This window comes from Vitis vinifera, chromosome 1, assembly GCF_030704535.1.
Source record: "Vitis vinifera cultivar Pinot Noir 40024 chromosome 1, ASM3070453v1".
NCBI lineage: Eukaryota > Viridiplantae > Streptophyta > Magnoliopsida > Vitales > Vitaceae > Vitis > Vitis vinifera.
This window is the reverse complement of record NC_081805.1, coordinates 2,744,244-2,767,630: the sequence shown is the minus strand read 5'-3', so window position 1 is coordinate 2,767,630 and position 23,387 is coordinate 2,744,244. Positions and strand designations below refer to the sequence as shown.

General features: G+C 34.5%; 3 protein-coding genes across 4 annotated transcripts in view; 2 read left to right on the top strand and 1 right to left on the bottom strand.

Annotated features, from left to right (window-relative positions):
* LOC100259509 (mediator of RNA polymerase II transcription subunit 25) overlaps positions 1–2,297 on the bottom strand; it is a 71,450-nt gene extending 69,153 nt beyond the window's left edge. For both annotated transcript variants that reach the window (XM_002278809.5, XM_059737975.1), the window contains exons 1-2: positions 1,954–2,297; positions 15–45 (exon numbers count right to left, since the gene is read on the bottom strand). In XM_002278809.5, the coding sequence (XP_002278845.1) occupies positions 15–45; positions 1,954–2,051 (129 nt within the window). In that variant the 5' untranslated portion in view covers positions 2,052–2,297. The remainder of the gene's footprint in view (positions 1–14; positions 46–1,953) is intronic.
* A 10,097-nt stretch (positions 2,298–12,394) lies between these two features.
* Positions 12,395–17,241, top strand: LOC100252587 (uncharacterized). The gene is made up of 6 exons (XM_002281782.4): positions 12,395–12,731; positions 13,559–13,726; positions 14,077–14,338; positions 14,424–14,590; positions 14,803–14,952; positions 16,639–17,241. Exons 1-6 carry the CDS (start codon positions 12,690–12,692, stop codon positions 16,984–16,986), a joined length of 1,137 nt encoding a protein of 378 aa, XP_002281818.1. The 5' UTR covers positions 12,395–12,689; the 3' UTR covers positions 16,987–17,241.
* A 98-nt stretch (positions 17,242–17,339) lies between these two features.
* On the top strand, positions 17,340–22,946 carry LOC100247534 (uncharacterized). The gene is made up of 8 exons (XM_002281749.4): positions 17,340–18,580; positions 18,661–18,754; positions 19,075–19,200; positions 19,335–19,493; positions 20,873–20,991; positions 21,113–21,304; positions 21,390–21,480; positions 22,673–22,946. Exons 1-8 carry the CDS (start codon positions 18,432–18,434, stop codon positions 22,763–22,765), a joined length of 1,023 nt encoding a protein of 340 aa, XP_002281785.1. The 5' UTR covers positions 17,340–18,431; the 3' UTR covers positions 22,766–22,946.
* The last annotated feature ends 441 nt before the right edge of the window (positions 22,947–23,387 follow it).

Below are 23,387 nucleotides of genomic sequence, written 5' to 3'. Positions count from 1 at the left end.
AAATAGAGGCATACCTGCCCTGCCAACTCATTACCACAAAAGTACCTGCACGGACACCACAACAAATCAAAACATGTATACAACATATTAACAATATATAATTCTGAAAATAATCCTAATAGTTCAATAAGAAAAATGCAGCAATACCGTTTCAATGACCTTAGCTAAGCCACATGACACATCCAGACTTGTGTAAGATCTATTACTGCATAAGCCTACCCACTACCACTAGATGAGAATGCCTTAGGTGACTGTATAAGCTAAAAACATCATGACTGAATGAGTATAGACCTTATGATATGGGAACTACTTGAGATTCTAAGAACATGCTTAAAAGGGTATCCTCCAACTAAGAAAGAAAATCATATTATCCACAAACGTCAAATCATTCTAATATTTTTAACTTATTATGTGGAACCATTTATATGTGTTTTTAATTTGGCTTTAGGTACAGAGAAATGCTTGTAAGCATGTACACAAGAACTTGAACTTAGAGAGTGCAAGAAGATCATAGAGTCCAACCATGAAATGTGCTCCATGATATAAACTTTTACAAGAAAAACAATGTCATCGTTTAATAAATAATACTAAGAGCTTTAAACTTTTAGTACACAGGTGAACTGCACAATGCAACTGCATGACCTACATTTGCACATTCATTCTGGCATGAGCTCCATAAACCGGATTGAACCAAATCTTTTTGTAGTGACAATCAATACTCTATTATGGCATGAGAGAACTAAGAATCCTAGAGAAATGATCTTTTATGCCCTAATTGTTTAAAACTAAGCTTAAGTTTAGATCCACAAGGCTCAATTGTTGCAATCACAGTGCAAATGTAACTTACCAAATGCCCACTTGATGAAGGTTTGTGCTTAATGTGTAATGAAGTCTCTTTTAATTTTTGTGATAGTAACTTTAAAGTGTAGCATTTGCATTAAGCTAGCTTTTACCCATCCATGAGTAGCAGTAAGCTAAAGTGACAACTTCAATTAGTCATGAACATCCACACCATTTTATTTGTGAGGTCCCTATCTAAACTTTTCCCCTAATGAAAATTTTGGAGTATGCAAGTAACATACAAGTGGCAAACTAAAGTTTAATGGATCACAATAAATTGATCTACTGCACAAAATGTAAATATAATTAACACATGGAATATGAATATAATTAACACATATATACATCCATGTACCCAAAATATGACAGCTATAATATGAATATAATTAACACATATATACATCCATGTACCTAAGATATGACAGCTATAATATATCTATACTACATAGAAAGTGAAGAACCAATTCTCTCTTCTTCCTGTCTTCTAAGATTTATGGGTCTCTCAAAGATGACAATCTAAGACTCATATCAATGAATTGTTTGATTCTAATCAAGAAAAAAGATAACAAACAAAGATTCGTTCAAAATTATTATCGTATAGCTCCACTCACTAAGACTTCACAATTTTTCAAACTTCTCACACGATTTCCAAATTTTCCTCTTAATGAGTTTCTTTTTTTTCCACTCTTGAAAACTTGGAAATTTTTATGGGCATATATCGTATTGCTACAACCTCTAGTATGAACTAAAACTAGAGGAAAAGAAAAATACAAAACTACAAGTTATACAAAGATGGTGCCGCTAGACGGTCAATTAAACCGCAAAATTTCCACCCTTACTGATGCTCCATTTGATTGTAACCCTAGGAAAATAACAATAACTCTGAGGTTCATACTGGGCACGAAACAGAATGGTGATTGTAAGATTCTTGAACTTTCTACGGATTTTTCACAATCCCTAAGCAACCAAATAAGTAATAAACAAAATTATTTTCACGCCCTAGCTTAGGTATCCTAGATAAACTAACCTAAAATTTCAAGAACTCGATAAGTAGCATGAAAAATCAAAATCAAGGAAAATTTCGAAAAGAAAATTTTGAGAAGAGGCAGGGACCTGATGATCTTGTCCAGGTAATCGGAAACAACGGCTTGCCAATAGGGACCCATGGCGGCAGTGCCTTCAACGGCCACGACCAGCTGCTTCTCCGCCATGTTCCTGAGAATGGGCGTTGCTCAATTTGGCGCAATGCACATTGGAAAATAGATTAACACCGAGCAACACCGCCCCGGTAAACAGACGATCTCAGATTACGTTTCCCCTTCTGATTTAACTCGTATTTTCAACCTTCTCAATTCCTTTTTGGATATGTGATTTAAAAAGGGCTGAGATAAACCCTAGTTCGGATGAATCGCACGTTGTCAACCTTCATGACTTCATCCTGCCATGTCAAAAGTTTTATTATGAAAAATAAATTAAATTAAATAAATAAAAATAAAATAACAACAACTTTTTAGTGCCTACCCCACATGCATACATACTATAATTTTTTTCTAATTTATTATCATTTATCATTTTATCTTAAAATACGAAAATACAACAAGCAATTTATTCTCACCGATTAAAATACACGAAAATAGGTAAAAGTACATATATAAACTAAATTGATCGAGTTGCGAGATGAAAGTTTTGGTAGATACAACTCAAATATCAGGTTTTGCATATCGAGGAATATATTCAAATAAGAAATATGTATTTCTTAAAAAATCAATAATAAAAATTAGAAGTTTAAAATTAAATTCCAATTAAGAATATGAATCAAATTTCATCACTCTCTTTTTTATTCGAATCAATGTCACCTTGGAGCCTTAATTCATTTTTACATGTCGTTTATCAAACTTTATCTTGTAATTAAAAAATAAATGTGATTGCATTCATTAATTCAAAGTAATCATCAAATATATTGATAGATGTGTAAATATTTCTCTTCTTTTGATATAAAAAATTGAGAATCGAAGTGATTTTGATTTATGATGTTTTTTATTTTCAATATAAATGTAAATTTTGTAAATACAATTCTAACGGTGACTTGAAATTAATCAAAGTATAGCATATTGTTAGTAAACTTACTTAAAATAATAACATCAACAAATAATATATCAGGAATGAGAATCTAATATCGTAACTATTGTTTTTTTGTTTTTTTTTTTTATAAATAAACATGAAGTATATTATAAAAAGACAAACAGCTACAAAGCATACAGGATGTATACAACGTAGCCTAAACCTCTAAAAGCGAGATTTGAAACAAAAAACCTCACAAGCCCTTAAGTGGATGCCAACAACTCAAAAAAAACCTATAAGTGAATAGGATTCCTCTCCAATATACAATCTAGCCCAACTCCACAAGTTATATATAAAAGAATTTTTGAGTTTCTGTACTGCTAAAGAACCCCCCTTCTAAAAGTTAATCTATTAATTTTCTTCCAAACCGTCCAAAAAATACACAACGAAATGGATTTCCAAATCTTTTTCATTTTTTTTGCCCACAAAAGGGCGCATCCGGCTCATTAACACCTCTTTTACTGTTTCTGGGAAAACCCACTGAATGCCAAACAAGACAAAGGCAATCTTTCAAAGAACTCTGACCACTCTACAGTGTAAAAGTATATGATTTACAATTTATTATTCACAGCCACACAAATAGCAACAATTTGGAAGCTATCACCCTCTTTTTTAAAGTCTATTTAGGGTAAAAACCTTCCCCCACGTAGCCTCCCAAGCAAAAAAAGCAACTTTGGTTGGGACTCTAGTCACCCAAATGCAATTCTTCGGGAAATTAATGTCATCAGGTGTAATCAGCAATTTGTACGCATCCTTAACACCAAACTTTCCATTTCTCCCATCCTTCCAAGTAATTGAATCTTCCTCAAAAGTTAGCCTATAGCCCCTCAAAACAGTTAACAACTCTCCTACTAAATCCAGCTCTCAATCATTAAATGCTCTAATGAAACTTAGATTCCATCCTCCCTGTCCAAAATTTAGATCCCAAATTTCTCCACCGTTGCATTCCTATGGACAACCAAAGCATATATTTGGGGAAAACTTTGGGACAACACTGCAAGGCCACACCAATGATCAATCCAAAATCTAATTTCAGTACCATTACCAACTATGAACTCTATATTTTCTCAACACCAATTTGTTTCCTTCAAAATCTCCTTCCAAACCTCCACTCCAAACGTCTTATTAGCCTCACTTGTCCTCCAACCAAGGCCCTTTTGCCCATACTTCACCGAAATCACCTTCTTCCAAAGGTTTTCATTTTCAAAGACAAATCTCCATATCCATTTGCCAAGCAAGGCCTTATTCAAAAGTGTTAGATTCCTTATGTCAAGCCTACCATTCTCCTTATACGCACACACCACCTCTCATTTAACTGAGTGGGCTTTCCTCTCTAAGTTTCCCCCTCCCCATAGAAAATCTCTTCGTAATTTTTCTAGTCTTCTTGCTATTACTTTGGGCATTCGAAATAGAGACATCTAGTAGATGGGCATACTAGTCATCGTGCTCTTTATGAGAATGATTCTTCCACCTTTGGAAATATATTGTTTTTTTCCAAAGTGCTAGTCTCATGCGCACTCTCTCTTTCACCCCATCCCACACATAAAGTGATTTATATGGAGCCCCTAAAAGCAGTCCCAAGCAAGTTGAGGGCAAAGACTCCACCTTACACCCTAACTTCACTACCAGTTCCTCAACCTCTTTCATCCCACCAACTGGAAGGATTTCACTTTTAGCCAGGTTGATTCTTAAACCTGACATAACTTCAAACCAAAACAATGTCCAGCTCAAATAAATTAAATGTTCTTTCTTTGCCTCACAAAAAACAATTGTATCGTCAGCAAATAATAAATGAGATATATTCATTCTGTCCTTCCTCTTCCTTGTATTTTGCACCCTGAGAGAAAGCCTCCATCAACAGCTTTCCTTATGAGAACACTCAACACTTCCATTCTCATAACAAAGAGGTAAGAAGATAAAGTGATGCGAACCTCAATCGACACGCTTTGAGACCCAACAAACAGTATTGGAATAATTGCCTAAGAAAGTTAAAATACAGATTTTTGATAGACCTTTTACCCAACGTTTATTAGTAAAATGCGAACCAAAAGTATAAATAACAGACCTTGACCCAATGATTACAATGAAATCACGAACCGAAGGTATAAAGTTTGAACGCCACAAGGAAGAATCCCTGATAAGCTCACGGTTCTTTTTTCATTTCACTTTCTTTCTCATCATCTTTTTTTGAACACTTAATGTCACATTTTTTTTGCAAGTCATTATTTCTTTTTAATTTTATTTGATCTTCATACACTTGTCGTGGAGTCAACAATACAAGAGTAATGGTTTTATTGTCTTTTACAAAAGAATACCTATTCTTGAATCCGTCATGATTGACCTTTCTGTCAAACTGCCAAGGCCTACCTAATAAAATGTGACCCGCATGCATTAGAACAATATCACAAAGTACTTCATCCTTGTACCTCCCAATTGAAAAAGAAACCAACACTTGCTTATTTACCTTAACCTATCCACAATCATTCAACCACTACAACTTATATGGTATAGGGTATTTTAAGGTAAGTAATTCAATTTTTCAACTAAAGTAGTGCTAGCCACATTAGTACAGCTTCCCCCATCAATGATCATACTACATACCTTATTGTTGACGTGACATCTAGTATGAAAAATATTCTCCCTTTGTTGTTCCATGTCTTCCTCTTTAACTTGGGCACTTAAAGCACGTCTAGCCACAAGTGACTCACCCTCCACTGGATACTCCACATTATAGTCACAAGCATCCTCCAGTGATGGCATCTGGTCATCATCTTCCTCACTTTCAGTTTCCACCTCTCCATCAACACGTGCAATCATGATCCTCTTATTTGGGCATTGTGAAACTATATGACCTACTCCCAAATAACGAAAACACTTAATATCATGATTATGAGTTTAGGATTCATTTTTACCTTTGTTGACATTGAGAGCTTCATTTCTCCTTTTTGGTGGTTCGATTTTGGACTTGAAAACAACCCCTTCATATTTCCTCCCATTTGGCTTCCATGAAGCAGAGGAGTTGAGATTTTGAAATGACCAAGTTTATTTCCTTTTAAGTTGTCGTTCCACCTTTATTGCCATGTGCACCATGTCCTCCAACTCCACATAGTGTTGTAACTCCACCACGTTGACAATGTCCCAATTCAGCCCATTCCGAAACCTTGCCATAGTAGCTTCTCTATCATCCTCTACATTAGCTCAAATCATAGCAATCTCCATCTCTTTGTGATAGTCATCCACACTACTATAGCCTTGAGTAAGACTTCGTAATTTCTTATACAAGTCCCTATAGTAGTGACTAGGGACAAACCGCCTCCTCATGGTGGCTTTCATTTCCTCCTATGTCTCAATAGACCTCTCATAGTTTCTTATTCTGTTTATCACAAGTCGATCCCACCATATAATAACATAGTCAATAAACTCAATCACAACTAGTTTTACATTTTCTCATCGGAGTAGTTATGACACTCAAAGATGAACTCCACCTTCTTCTCCCACTCCAAGTACACTTCTGGATCATTTTTCACTTGGAATGATGGTGTCTTCATTTTGATGTTTCATAGGTTTCTATCAGTCTCATTATGCCATCTTGGAGCTCTTCGGAAACCTCTACCATGCCTTTCTCCCCTTGGCGCAAACCTGCCTTCATGGTTCAATGAAGCTTGATCCTCTTCATCTTCAAACTCATCCTCGTGGTAGTCATCAGAATCATCAATGCGTGCACGTCTTCCTTGCCTTCTAGCATTAGGGACTTTTTGGGTATGCTCCTCACGCAAAGAAGTGATAACAGCGTCTTGCCTATCCATCTGATTCCGAATATCATTAAACACCACGTTCATGCGTTCAAATTGTTGTTCCATAAGTCGCAACATGAGGGATGACTCATCCCCTCCTTCCCTATTTGATGTTTTGCCCCTGGAAGACATATTTTTGAAACTACAAAAAAATGTTAGAAATAATTCTTCACAACACCGCCTCATGTGTTTGCACTCACACTCGTGTTTCACTTTTAAATTGGTTTTTTCCCGATATTAGTCTCACACTCTCTTGCTTTTTTCCACTCGTAATTTTCCATTTTCAATTCTGCTTAAACTAATAAATTTGATCAAGAAATTCAACTTGTAGTATTTAAACTAATACCAATGGCAATAAACTATGACAAAAACACTAAATCAAAGGAAAAAGAAAAAAGAAAATAATATTTTGATTTGAGAGAATTGAAACTTTTTTTTTTTTTTTAGCTTGGTGCACAATTTTAACCTAATGCATGTCAAAAAAATAAGAACGAGGAATAAATAACACAAAAGGAACAAGATAGGATAATAACAGGAAACAAAAGATAAAATGATAGAAAATTGATTTTAGAACCCGTGCTATGATGCCAAATGATGCGAATCTCAATCGACACGCTTTGAGACCCAACAAACAATATTGGAATAATTGTCGAAGAAAGCTAAAATACAGATTTTTGATAGAACCATGACCCAACGTTTATAAGTGAAACGTGAACCAAAAGTATAAGTAACAGACCTTAACCTAATGATTACAATGAAATCATGAACCGAAGGTATAAAGTTTGAAAGCCACAAGGAAAAATCTCTGATAAGTTCACGGTTCTTTGATTCTTTGGTCCTTTAAAGAACCGTGAACTTATCATTTGCAAAGATTTCTAGGTTGTTTAAATTATATTTTTGATTACTTCAAATATTTGAGAATCATTTGTGAACCCTTATACAAAAGACTTATAAAAAATGCACCAGCATGGATTGAGCATCATACTAGTTTGGTCAAAGAAATTAAACAAAGAGTCAAACGTTTACTATGCATTAGTATCCCTCACCCAAATGCATTGCTCATTGTAGAATCAGATGCATCTAATTTAGGTTATGAAGGCATATTAAATCAAGAATATAACAATCAAGTGCCAATAGTTAGATATCATTCAGGGATCTGGTTGGGCGCTCAAATAAATTATTCAACTGTCAAAAAAGAAGTTTTATCAATAGTTTTATGTATTTCAAAATTTCAAAGTGATTTGATAAATAAAAAATTTATTTTGAAAATTGATTGCAAAGCTGCAAAAGATATTTTACAAAAAGATGTTAAAAATTTAGTTTCAAAACAAATTTTTGCAAGATGACAAGCTTTACTGTCAAATTTTGATTTTGAAATTGAATTTATCAAAGGAAAGTTGAATTCCCTTCCTGACTTTCTTACTCGGGAGTTTTTGCAGGGTAAGGATCCTTCTCCATCCTAATGGGCACTCCCGTTATGGCTCAACTTCCTTCATCATCCAAGAAAATCAAAGCTTCATATGCCATGATTTCAAACTTTTCAAACATTCGTCCTACTTTTCCTTTACAAACATCAAATTCCTTTCAAGTTTTGAGTCCAGATTTTCCTCCTCCTCAACCTTCAAAAAGTTTTATTCAAGATTCTAAATCAACCCCTAAAAATATTGATGTTCAAAGACAATCCAGTCCTAACACTATTTCAACATTACTTTCTTATTCTCAGTCTCCTTCTCCTTCATTTTCTTATAGTCAATATGTCGAAAAACCCAAAACCTTAGAAATTGCTTTCATTGAGCTAGAGTTTAATTATGAAGAGATTCCTAAAATTCTTCCTTACATTTTTCCTCAATGAGTCATCTTCAACTCAAACGATCATTTGAAAACTCGTCAATTTTATGAGTTCATCTTGGTGTACACCGATTCAGTTGAAATTACTCATAACACTGATAAAAACAATCCTCATATGATTGCTTTTTCCAAATGTCAAATTCTCAGAGTCATGACCATTGTTGATTGGAATAAAAAACCTTTCACTTGCAAGGCTTTTAGTCAACCTTTTCATCCCATGAGCTACAATTACATAGATTATATGGATGCTTGGTATAATATGTTTTATTTACAAAGCTATCAGCATTCTTGGTTCATCCAATTTTCAAGAAATTGCAATACCAAATTTCCTACTTGGTTTAAAAAATGGTGGACTTTCTTTGGTCTACTAGACTCCTTATTTCCTCTTGAAATTCAAGAAAAATTCAACTTCTACAAGAGCGAGACTTCATCTTAGTCTATCACTTAGCCTAGACTCCTAACTTTATGTTCGAGATTAAGAATTCCATGGATTTTCTCATGGAATATTATCAAGAAGCAAGAGCAACCTCCTCCATTTCCATTATATTTTTCTAGAGAATTCAGCATCAAATGGTGAGACAAATTCAATCATGATTTTGTATGTCAACAGAAGATTTTGCAATTAATTTCAACAAGGTCAGGATCATCAAATTCAAAAGATTCAACTAGTTATTCTCAAGGACCGACTCAAGAATAATTCCTAACTTTGAAAAGCAAATGTCAAGCTTTATTAGCAGCCGCTACTGATTTAGAGCAATATCGTCAATGACTCATTCAAACCCTCAAACAGTTTGGAGATCAAGAAAATGAAGAAACCGAAGATGCAGTTTTATCAGATGATTCATACGTAGACCTTAAGTTTATCCTTTACGGAGGACCTATGGGTCAATCCAAATAAAAGATTTCAAGAATCTTTTGTACATTTGTATCTTTGTAAATTTGTTCCCTTGTGTTTATCCAGTAAAATAATAATAATAAATAAAAAATAATAAAAGAAAAGTATGTAAAGTTGAAAGTGTGAAAAGTTTGTAATGTAAAAAAAAAAAAAATCAATCAAAAGTCATGAATAGTAGTGAATAGTAAAATTTGTCTATTTTTGTCTACTACTTTACTTTGCAAGCAATGTGGAGAATGGGAAAGCAAAGAGAATTTTTTCTCTTCTCAAGTCTTTGACAAGGAAAAGAAAAAATATTCTCCCTCTATAGACTTAATTGCTACAACTGTCTATACACGTGATGGATTTCAAAATTTTCAAGATTGAAGATTCAAGTCCAACTTCATCAATATAAATAGAGCCTCAACTTTCTTCATCGGACAGAGTGCAAAAGAGACAAGAGAGCTTGAGATAGTGAGAAATTGAGAGTTCAAAAAAATATCTCTTGTAATTTTCCTCATTCAGTCTATTGTATTCATCAATCTGAGTCATCTCTTTGCTGTCAACCAGCTTGTATTCATCAACTCTCTGTAATCAAGGTATATTTTCAATAAACAAAATTTTCAAATTCAAATATCTGTGTTTTTATGTTTAAATTTATGCAATAAATTAGATAGAATTAGACATTAAATATTTCCATTTTTATGTTTGGAGATCATTAGAGAAAATTAATTATTGCGTGCATAAATTATACACGGACATAACTTAGTCTAGTAATCTTACGATTTTTATGATCATAAGGTTTTTATCTTTAAATTAATCTTCTTTTGATTTTCTCTTTGGGTTCAAAGCATTATAGTCTTACCATCATGTAACTTATTCCACGCTTTAGTGAACCATTTTTACTCATCATTGTTGATGGCAAAATTCCCCTGCTACAATAGTAGTCACCAACAACGGAATCTCGATCAACGCGTAGTAGTAATTTCTCCTTCCTCCTGCAAAAAGATGTCCGGATGGGTTATCCGGACACACCCTCCGATGATTAAGTTAGTCTTTTGGAAGTTGTTGGAAAATAGAGTTTTCCTCTGGGAGTGTTGTTCCGTGATTTTCGACAAGGATCCTTACCTTCTTGAGAGTCTCCTTAGAGTTTATATATGAGTCAGAAAGTATGGTCCCACTGTGCTAGCGGGTCCTATCGTCATGATTGCGGCTTATAGGGTGGCAAAGCAATCATGACATTTCTGGTGCCAGGTGGCGGCTGTCAGGAGGGTATTCAGGCGGTGGATGTCGCCTCAATTTATGACTTTAAATATCGGGGATGCGTCAGACACTCTGAGAAGATTTGGGAATATCTTGTCGAGCGTATCTTGCATTAAAGACGAGTGACAGTTCAAGAGACTTGGTCGTCAGTATTATCGGAGTTTGCTTTTTGATTGTGGGCGGAAATAGATCCGACGAATCGCGAGTGTTTGACGAGCTAAGCTGTCCGGGGAATATGAATTGTTGGCTGCGGATGCTCTCCAGGTAAGCACTATCAGAGGATCCGGACATGTCTGACCGGGGAAGTTGAATCGCCCTCCTCTCCCATCCGGCGTCAGGCGTTGGATGTGAAATATCCGGAGAAGGTGGAACGTCGGCCGGACAGAATTCCGGATGTGAGATATCCAGAGAAGGTGGAACGTCGATTGGACATAATTCTTTCCTGGGTGGAATGAGCTATGCCGCGCGTCGCAAGGGGGACCGTTTGCGTGTGCAAGGGAGAGAGAGCCACATGACATTTTTTAGGGAGGATCCCACAATCATACTTAATATAAAAAAGTTAATTTTAGTCCATTGTTTTGTTACGGTCAAAATACGAGATTGAACAAATTTTTATTTAATAATATAAGTGTTAAAGAATTTCAATTCCATCGTGTTATAATGGGAAGTTGAAGACGGCAGTGGATTATTTTATAAAATGTAGGACCCATCACATGGATCCATAGCGTATGATCTTCGATCTCACACAGCTATAAAAGTTATACTTCCTAATGGGCCCACTAGATGTAAAATCTAATATTTTCGATGCATGGATCATTGTGGTATAATAAATCAAATGGAAATGGTAATTCAAAATCACTCTTAATATTTCTATGATAGAATAACAAGTTCATTATTTAAATATATTTTTTTCTACGCAAAAATGTCTGTATGTATGGATTTTTGGGGTAGATTTTTTTTCAACGTAGACTAAGTAAGCATTATGCTTTATATTTTATTTAAATTTTTAATAAATTTATCTCATCATTATTTAATATTTGTAATAATTTTTTTTTAAAATTTAATATATTGACATCATCTATCTTTTTTATATTTTCGTTTATATTTATTTTTAAAATATTGATATATATATATATTTTATTATAATTATTATCAAATAATTAAAATAAAAACAGTTTATTAAATAATAGTCCACCACATATGGTGAAATGATAAAATTATGGTAAAACTAATATTTTCGTAAATGTAAAATCATAGTTCTCTTTTAGGAACTGTTTTTAAGAATATTTTTTATTTTATTTTTTAGAATAAAAAAATTAAAAAACACGATTGGACAATTATAAACTATTTCATATTTTATGTTATAAAAAAATAGAAAATAATTTATTTTCATCTAATAATTGTTTTTATTGTTTTCACATATTTTTTATAGATATTTTAAAAAATAATTATATAAATATATATAATGTTTAAAAATAAAATTATGAACATAAAAAAATATTTTTAAAACATATTTAAAAATATTAAAAACATGTTAAAAATGTTTTTATTCTCAAATAAATATTTATTTTATAAAACAACTTTAAATGATTTTTAAAAATTATTTTTCAAAACAGTTTAAAAATAAATAAATAAAGAAGTTATCCACCAAGGCATGACTATCGTCTTCTAATAATTAAAAAAAAAAAACATTTCCCAAAGTCCAGAGGTCGTCGAGGGCCCACAGGCCCACGCAACCGGCTTTCTCAGCCTCTTCTTGAAGCCTTAACGGAGAAGAAAACGTAAATCAGAAGAAATCAGCCGACGGGCTAGAAGCTAGATCTCCGGATCAGTAATTGAATTGGCGTCCCATGTGGATATTGATTTAGGGTTTATATTCCAACCTGGGTTTTTCCCAACTTGGTCCAGAATTTGCCAGCAGTAATGCACCAGTAGCGTCAGTTAAGACGATGCTGCGCTTTGAGGACCCCGCGAAGCTCAAAACTAAGAAGGTATTCTTGTTTTCCGTTTATACGCGGATGAATTTTATTGTGTTTTGTTAGTATCGAATGTTGAATTCAATTTTGGTATGTCAATTGTAGTGCTTTTTTAGGATGTATCGTGTGTGGACAACAATGGAGGGGCCAAAATAATGATTGTCTGTTTTTATCTATAATTGTGTGGATTGAATATGGAGGAATTTAAAACTGGGTAATTAGTTAACTTGAGTTCGTTGCTCAGCCATGGGGTGTTTGTCGCCAATTTATAACAGGAAGCTACTTATTCAAAATGAAAGAGAGCAGGAAATAAGGTTCCTTAAACCCCACTGACAGAAAGTTCATGGTTCATTTTTTAGTTTCTAAGTGAATTACATTTGATGAAAATGATATAGCTTTTTGAAGTGAAATTTTTATCTGGGTCCAAGGTTGACGATGGACTGAAAGGTGGGTAAGCCTTTTCAGAGTTCATTGACCCACAAGCAATCCCGGGTCTGCGTTACAATCTTTTGAGACTGTACCAGCACTTTGGCTGCGGTGCTTTACTATCATTTTAGTTGGCACCTTCCAACTGACCTATGAAGGGTCATATGACATGGAATAACCTTGCCTAGGATGCATTTCAAGGAGAGAAAATAGAGCAGACTGCATACTATTTAATTGCTATATGTAGAAAAATATCATGTGTTTATTCATTATGTGTTTCATTTTCTATGTCCTTTACTCATGATGACTTATTAATGCATCGACTCATTTAAAGGGGAAAAGAAGTTTGCATTGCTCTGTTTTGGATGATTTAACCATTATTTATGATGCTAGTAATATAATATGAATGTCAACAGATTGTGTTCGAGGATGTATATGTTGGACGTGATTCTGGCACACTTGAGCAACTGAAAGAGTTGAGCTCCAAGCGTAGAGTGATTGAGGAGTCTATTAATGAGAGCAGCTTCATCACAGATGCTATTGCAAGGGAAATATCTGGAGGATTGACATCTCCTTGTGAACAGGTACTGTCAAATAATTGCTGCATGCCTATTATTCCCGTTTTAGAGTCCTCTAAAAAAATGTTTCAAGGCATATAATTAGTTTGTTTGCTTGTGTAATTCTGTATTTCTGGGGAGAAAGTTCTTTGAATTTTGATAAATGAGCTGATGTATATATTCCTATTTTATCCTAGTTGTTATGGTGACAATTTCATGTTTTGTGATGAATTTGTTTGTTGATCACACATTATTTGAATCCAAGTCAAATCATTTGATTTGCACATGATTTCCAAACTCCATTGTTCTCCAGCAGCATGTAGCAGGCCATACTCCTGATATAATTTAATTTTTTTATTTTTTATACAATGCATCAGGACCTCCAGAAGCTGGAACAGTATCTGCCATTATTGGAAAACTTGGTTGTTCACTTTGATTTGGTTAGCAACAACCGCCAGATGATTGTGTGGACTACAGAACTGAAGATACGATGGACAAGTGCTCTTAGTGCATCATCTTTTTTCAATCTTCTGGGCCCAAAGTATTTTCAAATTGATAGTTTGCGGTTTGAGCTTTGCATGACCCTTTTCCTTTATGGTGCAATTCTTCGGGAGCGGGCTTTAGAAGTTCTACCAGCAGGTAGGCAGTGCCATTCTAATCCTCAAATTAAATTTGCTAGTGTTTATTGACAGCAGCAACATTACTTTCTTCTGCATTATTGTAGATTTGGTGCAATCTGCTACCCTTTTCAGAAAAGCAGCTGGAGTTTATCAATACCTGGCTCATGATGTAATTCCATCTCTACATCCTGCGTCGACTGCTGAGAGGCCACCTGAATCCACCTCAGCAGTGTCCAGTGTTATGAGCCTTATTTGTTTGGCTGAGGCCCAGGTCAGTGTTTGTCATATATTATAGTTTATGGTTTAGCATTGTAGGGCTTTTGTTAAAGAGTTGTAGCCTTTTAAATTTCACACACTGTTTGCGGAAGATTATAGTTTCCCCATTGTTTTTTCTCTTGGTTTATCTTTATCATTTGATAACAGTTTTTGAGGTAAGCTTGTTGTTTTTTTCATAATCAATGGATTATTCCAAATATGTTTTAGGCTGTGACTATAAGGAAGGCTGAAGAAAAAGGAAATACCGGAGGTCTTTTGGCAAAGCTGCACTATGGTGTCACACAATTTCTTGATGAAGCCACTGGTGTTTTATATTCAACAACTGGAGAGTGCAAAGATATTTCATCACGCTTTTTGGTATGCATTCATGTTACATGATATTTATTAAGGCTTCATTTATTTATCTTCAATAATATTTTGGGCAAAAATCGGTGATTTCTTAGGTCACAGTGGAATAGTTTCTCGTCACCTGTCTTATGTAAAGAGTAGCACTTGCATCATTTTTCTGTTACTATTTGTAACCATTCCCCTATTACTCTTTCTTTCCAGAAATGGTTTCTGTTTCTGCAAATAATGCCTCAAGAGTGCATAAGATTGCCTGAACAAAGTACAAAAAGCTAAGCATTGCCCTTCATAAAAAAAAATTTGGTTCAATTGTTCATCCAACCAACTTGGCATGTCAAAATGAGAGCGAATGAAATCATCTTGATAGGTGATTAACAACCTTGTTAAAGAATTCTGATTTTGATATCCCTGTTTACCCTTTTCAAAGATAAGAGAATCATATTATTGGGGATACGATAACTTAGTATGTTTGACTATCTTCTTTGAGGTACTTTTAGTTGCTGGTATGATCTAAATTTATTGCAATATTTGCTTTCAAAAGCAAGGAAAATTGCTTGAAAATGCCAACCAAATAATGCCCAAGGGAATTGCTATGTATTTTCAGTAGTCTTTGTTGCATCAATATCATCATTGTTCGTTATTGTTTGCACAAATGAGAGTTTTTTCCCTGTCAGCATTGGTTTGCCACACTCTGATGTGGACTTTCCTTAACAATCCTCCAATATCAAGTCCAAACAATTTGTTGGCTTATTCATTAAGGGCAGATGGTTTCACTGGGTAAATCCCTTGATTGGTGGCAGGGTGGCCTCACCATTGTTGCTTGGCAGGATTTGTAGATGGAATGGCAACTGGTTTTTGCCATTGATGCCTTGCCATGCTCAACATGGAGGCTTACAGCAACTTTGATGTGCTTTGATGCAGCTGCTTTTGCCCTTGATTGGTTTTCTAATAATCATTACATGTGCAAACAAATGTGCATTCCCTTTGGAGTATGCTTTGGTTAATACCATGCATTGAGTTATTGAATTTATGATTACACTGTGGTATAAGAATTGGCAATTAATTTCACTCCCTTGCTATTATAACTTTTTAGGTTATTGACCTTGTCTTCCAAGACAGTCCCTTGCCTTGTCCCTTGGGATTTCACTTCTGGGCATCCCTCAAAATATGAATGTTTCTTTCAAGGTTATTATGGGTTCAACTCATCTGTGTCATTTGATGAAATTGGTTCTAATTTTTGGTTGTCATCTTTGATTAATTTCCTTATTTCTGATGTAATTTTGTTAATGCTATGGGCATATCATTGTATAATTTTCTTCTTTACTTGTAAAAATTGTGGTGACCTAAATACATGTGATTTTCATTGCTGGAAAAATGCATCTTCCTTGGAATTGTTCTGTTTGTAATGCTGTTGGAGTCATACTTGAACCCTGGCACTATTTCAAAATGTGGATAAATCTATCTCTGACTGGTGATGTTGTTATTCAACAAGCTTTTTAGTTGGCACCTGTTCCACTCCATGGAAAATAGGATTCTCTCACTGCTTTGTTTATGGCAAATTAGTGGTTAAATCCATGGGAATCTATTACACAATATCTACCGAGTACCTATATTTTCTTATTTTTCCTTCTCCCTTATTGTGTTTTTTTTTTCTGTGTTGCAAAAATGCTCATGGATAGTTTTCTTGGGTCTTTGCAGGATTTCATATCATCTTGCAAAGCGTTACACGAGTTAAGGAGTCAGAAGTATCTTGCAGACAGTCTAAAGATTGCTGGCCATGTAGGGGTTGCAGTTGGAGTTCTTCATCATGCTCTGGTCAATGCAAAAAAGAAAATGCCAGGGGAGGAGTCATGGCGAGTGGTTTTTAGGAAGGAGATCGATGATGCTGCTGATATGCTCAGGAAGTATGAACACGAAAATGAATTTGTCTGGCGTGAGAAGATCCCCACCATGGATGAGTTGCCATTACTGGAAGGTAAGAAAATTGTGAATTTCATACCTTACCATCCCCAGAGATGGGAAAGGGCGCTTGTTTTCAATATTTAGACGTACAAAGAGATACTGTACAGTAGTATACCTGTCTTCATTTTGTGCAAGCAAAAGGTTGTCAAACTTCTTGGAACTTCCAAGCTTTCTTATTGTGTAGAAGATATGTAACATCGAGGAATTAGCAAACTCCTTTCTCGAGAACATTCTTTTTTCTTTTTCCTTTTCCAGAGATTGTTGAAGGCTGTTTTGGGTAATCGAGTTATGTGGATCAAGTTTATATTTGTAAATTGGAACTTGGGTTGATTACTCTCATACATTTCAGTTGGGAATAGCAGGTCAGTGCTTGGTTAAAATTGTGTGGCACTCCGGATAAGGAAAAAAATAGACAGGACATGGGGAGCTCGACCCACCCAATTTTCTGGGAACTTCACTGTTAGGCCATGGTTCTTATCAACTTCTGCTTGACTGCTGTGATACATGGTTTTCTACTCCATCATCCTCCTTCCACTCATGATGCTGTAGATGTGTTTTTTAATTATTAAACAAAACCAAATGACTTTCCAATTTTTTATTAATTGAAAGAAATAATTTACCCTTTCTTCGTTATTAAATTCAACTCATACTTTCAAAAGTAAAAATAAAAAAGATAAAATAGACACGGTTTAAAAACAGGAAGTTGTTTGAGAATTGTCTTCTAAGCTCGAAAAATAGTTTTTGGGAATTTGTTTTGGAAATAAGGTTTTCTGGAGAATGTATTTTAATGAGTTTTAGTTATTTTTATTTTTATTTTTTAGGTTATTTTTAAAAATCATTATGTAAATACGAATAATTATTGAAAACAAAGTGTTGTCAAAGTTAATATGTAATAAGTAAAATATTTTTGAAAGACACCTTTATTTTGAATAATATTAATTCTTAAAATTATTTTGAAAAATAGACTTGCTTCACTGTGATTTAAAAATAATTTTTTATCTTTTAAATATAGTTTTTAAAAAGTTTTAATATTGTTTGATAGTTGTTATTTTTTAATAATTAAAAGAAAATGTGAAATAAAAAATAATTTTTTGAGGATAAGTAAAAATTATTTTCACCAATTTTTAAAAGCAAAAAAAAAAAAGAAAAAAAAAAGAATCATTTGATCAAAAAATAATTTTTAAAAACAAGTTTCGAAACCGCTATTATTTTTTAAAAACTATTTTCTCCACAGTGTTTACTTTCCTTGGTAACATATAATTTTCTTTGAGATAAAATAGGAGCCAAAATAAAGCCCAGATAAAAATGTTCCGATATTTCGCTTTTTGCGGGTAGACCGTAGAGAGGGGAAAGACATGTGGGGAGGCATTTGCCAAGTGATAGAATGAAAGCCATTGGAGTGACGAAGAAGCGGGTGGTTAAAAACCGGTCGACACATTAGACAAGAAGTTCGCGGGAAGGCTCATCACTCCCGCTCAATACCCAGTTGCAGACTTGCAGTCAGGCAGTCTCCATTAGAGTGCTTCATCATGGCTCTTCAATCTACCTTTTTTCCCTACTCATACAAACTTTGTTCTAGAAAAACGCCCTTATCCCCATTCTCAACCACCCGTTTCTTCTCAATTTGCAATGCTCCAATCTGCACTGGTTCTGGCACGTTGAAGCTATCAACACCCAGGTCTCTCTCTTTCTCGTGTTTTGTCGTTGCTTTCAGCTTCATACACTTAAAGCTCTATCATCACTCATACTGATGTACAGGTTGGGAAGAGTTGTTTCTGCTGTAGTTTCTGATAGAGATGCAGTGGGTTCGAGTTTTTCTGGGACTGATGTGTTTAAACTCACTTACTTGGAGGTGGGTTTTGGTTTTTATTAATCTAGGTTTATGGTAATTGTGTGTTTGCCGAGAAAGATACGAAAAGAAAAGGAAATTGGAACTTTGAATCTTAGATTTTTCATTATTTGGGACCTCAGAGAAAAATTATCGATTCAGTTCATCGTTATTAAACTATTTAGCTCTGTTCTTGGGAATTTCATTTTATTGGGAACCGGAAAAACTTACAACTTAAGGACTCTAGGTTTTATTTTATTTTATTTTCCTCAATTTTCTCATTCCCTATTGGAGAGTTAACTACTTCAGAGTTTCTTAATTTGTTTTTTGAATTTTCGCTTCAGGGAAATAGTTGGTTGTGGGATGTTGGTGGGCTGAACATTTTGGTTGATCCAATCTTGGTGGGTAACTTGGACTTTGGAATTCCATGGCTTTATGATGCTGCCAAGAAGTTCTTGAAGAATTTCCAGGTACTTTTTATAGCTATGAACTGTTCTTTAATCTCATAGTAATCATATTTAAAAAAAAAATAAAAATTGGAATATGTTTCTGTTTTTGTTTGTTTTGTTTAGCTAATTTTCATTATTATGCAAATTTAGTGCAGCTTAGTGAACTTCCTGAAGTTAATTGCTTACTGATTACACAAAATTTCGATGATCACTGCCATTTGAAGACCTTAAAACCCCTCTCTGCAATGTACCCAGATCTCAGAGTCATATCAACCCCCAATGCTAGGGAAATGTTGGATCCCCTTTTTAGCAATGTAAGTACTGTGCACTATAATTTAAAGTTTTCTTCTCTTTCTAGGATGTGGTATTATATAGAGATGTCTTGTGCGTAATCCATCAAAATATGCACAAATTCTTTCAATATAGCTTTGTAAAAAAAAAAAAGAAGAACATATGAAAATTGTCCCTGTGATTGATGAAACAGTTCTGATTAACCAAGCTGATTAAATGATCCTAAATTATATTTTCAAATCTTGTTTCCTAGTTGGTCTTGCAAAGGAAGGCACTGGGAACCAATGGTCTTCCACCCTTCCATGCAGTTGAACCCATTTCTCCATGTGAAGAAGTGCAACCTTTGTAGCTTGGGCATGGACATAGACAGGGATATTGGCATTTCTGCTCTCTTGTTATAGGTTATCCTGAATATTGTATTCTACTTCTACAGGGGTCTGATACATGTTCATCTATTGGTGTATGACATGACCACAGCTCCTTTCTAGAAGTGTCTGCTCCACATAGAGTGCAATAGATGTGTGACTTGGGTTTACAACAATTCCACATGCTATGTATGACTGGCTATAGATTGGGAATTCTTGCATGCTTGAATGCTCTTTGCAACAACAATATTGTTGATCTGTTGGACCTGCAAAAGAGGATAATTTTGCACTATATTGTTTAGATGTCTAATTTGCTAGTATCCTGCTTGGTATGTTGGCTGAGCATGAGCAAGAAATAAATTTGTTTTAAATGATACAATCATCTTAGCAGGAGTTTCTGAAACCCTATCCTGAATCCATATTTCTACTAGAAACAAAAGACAGGATTTAAGTTTTAATTCCTGGTCCACCTGTCATTTTCACAAGAAAACAGGGAAAAAAAAGTAGTCCGGTCTTTTTTTCGAAATAAATTGGAGAAGGAAATGTAGAAATAACATAATATCTTTCATATTATTTTCTTATCTGATGAATAAAAAATGGGATTTGGTGATCATGCTTATGAAATTTGGATTTCATGTGCCTCCTATGGTCAAAATGTCATAAGACCTAGAGTTGTACCCTGGTCCAGTCAAACACATCATCTTGGGAACTAGAATAATATTGCTGAAAAAAGGATCTTGGTTGGACTCATGCTGGTGTCATCTGCATATGTTCCCATCTCTCTCTAGTCTCACCCAATGTCTGCATATGCCAATTAAAATATTGGACATGATTGTAAAAAAATTCTACTCCAAACACTAACTTTTGCCAAAACATTGCATCCTCCAACTGAAGCTAAGTGTGTTTCTTCTAATTATATTTTATGCTTAATTAAAATTGAATCTGTTATGCTAGCCATCAAAATTTTCCATTGTTTATATGTTTTGATGTTGATGGATTGCATATTCAGTCCAGAACTTAGTTCTAGAATTGTTCAGGTCACGTATCTGGAACCTGGTCAGAGCTCAAATATTGAAGCAGGAAATGGTTCTAAAGTTCAAATTCAGGCTACTGCAGGGCCAGTTCTTGGCCCTCCTTGGCAGCGCCCTGAGAATGGGTAATTTTTTTGTCCCTTAAATTTTCCAGTTTAACATTGTAATTTATCCCTTAGTCAACTCCATTTCTTGTGTAAATGAAGTCATTTATTTGTTTCCCTTATGGTTTATCAAATGCTTCAGGTATCTTGTCATTTCTCCACAAGGCTTGTTACGTCTTTACTATGAACCCCACTGTGTATACAACAAGAGTCTTCTGGAGAAGGAACATGCTGACATTGTCATTACACCAGTTATAAAACAGCTTCTCCCTAACTTTACTTTGGTTTCAGGACAAGAAAATGCAGTTAAACTTGCAAAGCTGCTCCATGCCAAGTACACAACCTTTAATTTGATTTCAGCCACTTTAGAGTAATTTTTGTTAAATTTATCTGATTGCATCTGTTCCCTTATTTTGTAGGTTTATCGTGCCAATGAAAAATGGAGATCTTGATAGCAAAGGGCTTCTTGCAAGTATAGTTCAGTCTGAAGGGACAGTTGAATCATTCAAGGTCTGATTTCTTTTACATTTGTGGAAACAGACGAGAACCTTTTTCTTTCTATGCAAAAAAAAATCAGGACATGAATGTGTCACTGCCATCGGATGATTATCATTATATGGATAATGATGCTATGCTTTTATTGATGAAATAATTCATGCTAAATGAATGCTTAGTTATGTGTAGCCAAATGCAACATCATGCATGGTAAAATTTCATTTTTCCCAACATGAATATGGATATTTATCTTCAATGAAGTGTCAGTTTTTTCTTCTTGGTGCTTGAGACACAGAAACAATTGTAGGAGTTTTCTGACCTCCTCCTGCTACTTTGTTGTGGTATCAAAACAACTTAAATGGTTAATCTGGAATACTAAACTTGCTAAATTAGCAAGGATTGGAAGTTTGATATCAGTTGAGGAAGTTTGAGAGTTGTGTTTGCTTAAAAATCGATTCAATTGCATACTAGGGAAAACGTCTGTCTTACTACTTTAGCTGTGGATGATTTCCTTGAGAAATAGTTTGAATTACCTGGCAATCTACTGAACTCAAAAAGCCTTAAACCCTAACTACAGTATTTGCCATATAAATCTTCCAAAGCTGTATATGAAAAGTGACCCTTTATTTCTTTACTGTGTCCCTGGTAATGCACCTACTGACTGTTAGTCAGTATTAGGTCATGCTGAGCAGTCTGACCAACCCCTATGTGGTAAACTATTAAATTTACTTGGAGCATATCTTCACAACTTTGATTAGTGTTGGAACATTGTGATCATTTGGGATTCATTGATTAAGTGTAATATGCACAAACGCCCCTAATTGAAGGTGTTACTATGTTACTTAGTTCCCCTTAATTTGTCTTTTGGCTCTTCAAAGTCAGAATGTACCAAATTGATGCCATTGCTTTTGTGCTGAACTGGACTAATATGGAGTTGAAACTAATATATGTTTGTGATGAAGTTTTCTTCTTAATATGGTATCAAACCAATGGAAATTTTAAAGAACCAATGGTAGACATTTATTTTGTTGCAATTGTGGAATGGTTTTTAAAGAATAGCCTTGGAATCAGTTGAAAATAACTACCCAATTCCTGCAATTCATGCTTATTTCTTATGCTTTTACTTGCTATTGTATACTGTTGTATTTGTTACAGTCTTCATGCAAATGCCACAAGAAAATGAATACTAAATGGGTTTTAAATGCAGGAACTTTTGCACAAGGAACTACCAGATGCTCAGATATTAGAGCCAACCCCTGGTGTACCATTAGAAATTTCACCTCCTTCGGATCTTCCATAGTGCATTGTAGCCTATGCACCAACACGGATATATCTGTAGTTCAGTTAGTTGATTGAAGATCTGTTTGTTTTACATAGTATTATTTGATTATTTATTTTTGGCCAAAAATAATAAGCAATATGAGCTGAAAGAATCAGGAGCCCCCAAATATCAAGTAGACTCAGATTCTGGGTTTTGTGCTTGCTGTGATTCATTTAGAGGCTTATGGATAATAATAATAGAATCAATAATGTGCAATCAGTACTGAAACAATAAAACCATGGTTGAAAGCTTTAGGCTGAATCTCAGGGATAGGAGTGCAGCTTGGGTGGTTAGTTCCATCCAACCCAAACCCAATGGGATCTGAGTTCGGGCAATTATTTTTAGTGCACGGGTTGGTTTGAGTTGATTTTTTTCATGAGACTCGATTTGGGTTAGGCTTGACCTCGAATTCAGTCAACTACATCTAATTCGAACTCGATTTAATATTTTTATAATATCTATTTTACACTATTTCATTTTGTAAGAAAGATAAGCCTAGTTTCTCTTTTGTTATTATTTTGAAATAGTATGTCACTTGTTACTTAAATTTTGTTATAAACACATGGAAAATAAAGTTTAAAAATGCACCATACTTGGTTCT